General features: G+C 47.5%; 1 protein-coding gene across 1 annotated transcript in view; it reads left to right on the plus strand.

Annotated features, from left to right (window-relative positions):
• LOC103593371 (cadherin-13-like) overlaps nucleotides 1-5,920 on the plus strand; it is a 268,259-nt gene that overhangs the window by 169,358 nt on the left and 92,981 nt on the right. Inside the window, exon 3 of the mRNA XM_008576331.1 lies at nucleotides 2,480-2,688. Within this exon, the coding sequence (XP_008574553.1) occupies nucleotides 2,480-2,688 (209 nt within the window). The remainder of the gene's footprint in view (nucleotides 1-2,479; nucleotides 2,689-5,920) is intronic.

Consider the following 5,920-nt stretch of genomic DNA (forward strand, 5'->3'; position numbering starts at 1 on the left):
GGCGCACTCTCCAGTGCACCACTGGGCCGGCCCATAAAGTTTAATTTATAAATGAGGCACAGTAAGAGATTAACAATAACTCATAATAAAATAGAACGATTACAACAATACTCATGATGGCACGCAATTTACAACTTATAAATTCTTTCTGGAATTTTTTATTTAATAGTTTTGGATCACGCTTGACCATGTGTAACTGAAACCACGATAAACAAAACCGCAGATAAGGCAGGACTGCCGTATTCAGATTCTGATAGGATTTCAGGAGGGCTGTGTTCGACGTAAGGTGCTGTCTTTATTGAGAACGTGCAGTGGTGAAATATAAATGGACCAGGGTTCAGGTCCTGGCTCATCATTTACAAACAGAGTGTTGGGCACCAGTTGCCATCTCCAAGCCTCAGTTACCTTATCTATAAACTGGAGGGAGGGGATCAAAATCGCGTCTCATTTTTCCCATTGTAAAGATTAAATAGAACAATGCATGTAAAATGCTTAGCTCTGAGCCTCGCATGTTGGAAGTGCTCAGTCCACATTAGCCATTATTATCAGCTAAAATGATCTCAAGCATCATCTTCCCAGAATAGAAAGGTCAGTTTACTTCATCAGATATTCATATGACTTTAACAGTGTACTAAGCCCTAAGTAGATGTTGTCACCAAAAGATGCATACAAGAAAGTTTCTAATAGCAATATTTTAAGAGCCCCAAACTAGAAATAGTCCAGGTGCCCATTGGCAGCAGAATAGATAAAATCAGTATAGCCACATCATAGAATACTGTATAGTGATCAGTATTAATATAATAAGCAGATACTATAGTAATTACTGTGTAGTGATCAGAATAAACTACCATGACTTGCAGCCACATGATGAAACTCACAAAATGTGATATTGAATGAAAGAAGCCAAACACAGAAGAGTGTTATGCTGTATGATTCCATTCATATGAAGTCCAAATGCAGGTGAAACTAGACCATGTTATTAGAAGTCAGAATAGTGTAGATTCTGAGGAGGAGGGTATGAATTTTACTCAGGAAGGGAGAGGGATGGCAATGTTTGGTGTCATTGTCTGGGTGCAGGATACATGGATGTGCCTGCTTTGTGAAAATTCACCCAGTTGTATGTTCTAATATACACACTTTTCTGTATCTGTGTCATGCTTCTGTTAAAGGCTGACTGAATAAGCAAGGCTGTCAGCAGAGCACTGAAAGCAAGAAGTACGAATATGATTCTATGTTTTGGGGGATGGCAAGTAGCACAATTCTGTATTTACTCACAGGGGCTTCGACATCTGCAGTGGAAAGTGGACAGGCACACACGTGTACACGCAATGGGTTGAGATTCCCGTAACAATAGAATTGTGTGCCAGGTACAGAAGCACCACGGAGAGGAGCATGATCAGTGGTCACAACTGCGCCGTGTCGATGCCCCGTGCTCTGTGTGGTTCCTCCAGGGGTGCTGATTTCCCCTATTCCTTCCCACACACGACTAAGCCACTCAGCTGTTAGGAACTCCGCTCACATCCACGCCTTCCCCTTATCACCGCCACCACTGTCTTCCTCTCCAGGCGTCATTGTTACAACACTGGACTAGCTGGTTTTCTTGACTTCCCTTCTCGCCCTTCTTTAAACCATTCTCTGCAACCCAGATCTAGGAAACTACAATCTTTGGATTGGGTCCTCTGGGTTTTTAAAAAGATCCCCATGTGATTCTGATGTGCCTCAGCCTTGGGAAGCATTGCTCTCCTGGAACCAGAACACGCATCTGATCTTGACCTTCTACGCACTAAGAAGAGTCCAAGGCTACTGGGAAGCACCCTGACTTACTTGATTTCTCAGTTGGTCTCCAAAAGATATTCACAGCTTCATGTCCAGCCTCTACTTCCATATCCCCAACATCCCTGCCCCATTTCAAATCTGCCTCCAATCCAAGCGCACAAGTTAGTTCTCTTTCCCTGAATCCATTTTATTATTTACCCCCCACCCCCATGCCTTTAAATATTTAGAATGTCCTCTGCCCTCTTAGTGTCTTGTAGTCTCCTGCCCATCTTTAAGACCCAGCTCAAACATTGTCACAGTGAAGCTGTCCTCAGTGCTACCAAGCATGCTGTGGGTCAGCCCCAGCACCTCGTACCTACCAGGATCAGATCACTTTCCTCAAACGTCACTCTGCCACATCTGACATTCATGCCACCCACTACGCTCGAGGGTACAACCCTGCCCTGTTAGTCTTTGCATTTTCAGTGCTTAACACCTGCCTAGAATGTGGGAGGTGATCAAGGATGCATCTTGATTGAGTGAAGTCCTTCAGCACAATCAATGTCCCCTGGGTACCAGGGGCTGGCTGTGGGATAGAGGCAGTGTCTGTGGACTTAGGATAGGAAGCAGTGAGGTGACCCACCTTTAACAAGTCAGGCATATCTCAGGGACTGAGCTGCCCAACCTACTCATGCTCTCTGTTGTTTGTTTGCTTCTTTCCCAGTGACCTTCAGTGACTGTAAGGGAAATAATAAGCTGCGCTATGAGGTCTCAAGCCCATACTTCAAGGTGAACAGCAACGGCGGCTTAGTTGCCCTGAGAAACATAACTGCAGTGGGCAGGACTCTGTTCGTCCATGCGAGGACTCCACATGCGGAAGACATGGCAGAACTCGTGATTGTCGGGGGGAAAGACATCCAGAGCTCCTTGCAGGTAACACAGCTGTTTGGGATAAGCTGGGCCCAAGAAGGACCTTTAGGATTTGTCTGTCTTTGTGTGGAAAATTGGTCTTCAGTTTATTATGTTGGAGAAGATTCTTTTTGTTCTGGTTGTTGCAAATGACAGAAATCCAACACATGAAAAGGAGAGGGGGCAGCAGGAACTGATTAGCTCATGTAACTAAAATATTTCAGGAACAGCTCAGTCTTCAGGCATGACTATGTACTGGTGCCCAAAAGATGACTTTAACTTTGATCCGTATCCATCTTGTGGTTGCATTTTCACTCTGAGACTGTCATATCCCTCCCCATCTCTCAGTCTGCAGTTGCCTAAAAGAGCATTTCCTCCAGATAATGCCAATGAAAGCTTGGGATTGAATCTCACTGGCTCTTCTTAGGTCATGTGCCCACCCCCGAACTGAACACTGTGTCCACTGGGTTGTGATGCTCTGGCGGGCTAAGTCTTGGTCACAAGCCTTTCCCTAAAGCCAAGGTGGAGTCAGCCCCACCCATCTAAGCACATGTGGACTGAGAGTGAAAGAAGAGCAATTACTCGAAATGAATTATGGTGCTGATACCAGAGGAAGGGGAGTGGGTGCTGGGCAGCCAAGAACCGCCATGGCCCTCCAGATAGTACAGCAAGCCAGAGTCACCCTGGCACCACTCTTTGCCAGGCACTGTGCCTGTTCCTTTCCGCATGCACATGTGTGCTGATCCCTGCACCGCCCACACACGTGCAACTGCTTTAGGAATGCCACGAACTGCCATTCAGCCTTCCTCATTGTGTGATTTGGAGACTTTTTGCTACAACTGACTCACTCCGCCTCCTTCACCAGGGGCTCAGAGACTCTAGCTGCCTGCTGAAAGGAAGGAAAGATACATGGCAAAATAATGACAATATAACAGCATCCCCGGTGTGGTGTGCCTAGCTTTTCCTCCCACCTGCTGGCCTGGCCATCCTCAACTTCTCAAAGCCCATGGTTCTCATTACCTTTCTCTGTCTGCCCCTCTCCCACAGCCCTGCTTTATCTGCTAATTTCGTTCAGTGGTGGGGTGATCACGGGTTACACAGCTGGGAAGCAGAGACAGTGCGACTGGCAGTGTGAGCGTTGCCTTCCTGCCAATGCCGTCTGCGCGATCTTGAGCGAACCATATAACTTCTTTATCTGTAGGCGAGAGGGTTAGCCGGGCATGATGTCAACCAAGTGGCAAGTGTGCTATCCTCGTCTGTCACTGTGCTCATGGCAGATATTGCTAATCACCCCTGGCTTGACCCGAGCATCTTTCCCAGTGCAGTGCTTCTGGAACCTGCTATCAATCGATCATTTAGAGAGGTTTCTAGGGATGGAATCTATTTGCCATGCCTGGACTGGACTAACTCCATAATTTCCCTTTCTATCTGTGAAGCTGTGAGTTAAGGGCAGATTGCAACCTAAAAACAAATCCACAGCGTGCCACTTATGTTTTCAAAGAAAACAGGATACTGGTGAATGCATACCAGTGTGGAACCCATTGACACCAGAAAGGCAAGCTTCTCTCTTAGCCACAGCCATTTTTGCAGCATCTCACTAACGTGTGATGTGAATGACTTGGCGAGTATATAAAGCAACGACATTGCAAAGATATGTGGCAAATGGTGCTTCTCAGGAACACATAAATGGCACAGAGACCCACAGAAGGCAGCTTCCCTATGGGGCTGAATGTATTTAGGTGAACATTGTTCATCTCCATCAGTGGTGCTCATCTTCACATCAGGAAAAGACAACGTCATCATATTTTGCTTGATAGAGAGCAGGAGAGATTCTGGGCACTTCTCGGGACAGACTCCACCTTGAGGGGCTGGGAGGCCCGGGGTTCATGACAGAGGGACTCAGCCATGAAGCGTTGCCTCTCAGGTCCCCGTGAGAGGCTTCCAGAGGCAAAACTCATCTGAGCCCCGGCCGTTTCTCATTTGCCGCTGTCTGAACGCATTGTTGACAAACCTTGGCTGTGATTGTTTGCTTCTTATGAAGCACAGCGAAGGCTGCTGTGCCATTTAGTTTGCCAGACTCCAGCAGAACAGGGCATTCTTCTCCTGCCTCCAGCAATTTTATGGGGTTTGAAAATAGGCCTTGTGCAGATGCCCAGATGTGTTCATAATAAGAAGTCCCCCAGAAAAAAGAAAAAGACACAAAATAGATAACAAAAGAATCCCTCTGAAGAGAGCACAGACTTTAATTGATATTTGCTTGGTGTTTTTTAAGGCCCTACTGCGTGCGGCCGAGCGGGCTGACTGCTGGTGAGGGAGATCAGTGCGTGCGCGTCCACCCCGCGCCTGGCGCATGGCGGGGAGGGAGAACGAACGTGGGGTTGGTGACGAGTGCCAGGCAGGGAGGAAGAGTGACGGGTGCTCTGTGCCTTTGGAGCAGGGACAGGTCAGGGAAGCTAGATGGGTAAGAACAGCCAACACTTAGGTAGCACTGACTGTGCCAGGGGCTGCAATCTCACGGGCTGCAAATGCTGACTCATTTGATCTCCCTAGCAAGTATGAGGCAGGTGCTTCTATCCGCATTTTACTGATAGGACAACTGAGGCCCAAAGAGGCAAGTGACTTGCCCAAGGTCATACAACAACTCTGGAACAGGATGGAAATGAGACTTGAGCCCAGGTGGTCTGGCTCCTCAGTCCACACTCCCAACCTCCATGGCACAGCCTCTTCTGTCCCTGAGGGGGTTTGGTTGAGCTGGACTTGATGGATGGGTCCATTTGGAGAGTTAGGAATGTCTAATGAGGGAAATGTCTAATTACCTGTGCAATGTAGTGACCTCTTCTTAGCTATGTGTCCTTGGGCAGATTGTTTCACTTGAGCTTCCTTTTAGTTTAGATTTTGTCATCTGTGAAATAGGGGTGATAATAGACCTTCTAGGGTCTTCACGAGGATTAAACAAGGCAGTACATGGGCAATAATTGCTAGCCTGTAGCTGATGCTACAGCAATGCCAACACTGACGCTCTCCTAATGCTGTGAGCTAAGCCCTGTCCTGGGTTAATTCACCCCTTTTGTCCTGATGACAATACACCATGGTGGCTGTTATTGGTGCTATTATGATCTGCATTTCATGGGTGAGGAGGCAGAGACACAGTGAGGCTGTCCCTTGCCCTAGTCACACAGCTGGCAGGAGGCAGAGCTGGGACTCAGTCCCCAGCAGTGTGTCCTCGTCACCTGGGCTACAGCAAGCCTGCACAGAG

The sequence above is a fragment of the Galeopterus variegatus genome, unplaced genomic scaffold (assembly GCF_000696425.1).
Source record: "Galeopterus variegatus unplaced genomic scaffold, G_variegatus-3.0.2 Scaffold1329, whole genome shotgun sequence".
Classification (NCBI taxonomy): domain Eukaryota; kingdom Metazoa; phylum Chordata; class Mammalia; order Dermoptera; family Cynocephalidae; genus Galeopterus; species Galeopterus variegatus.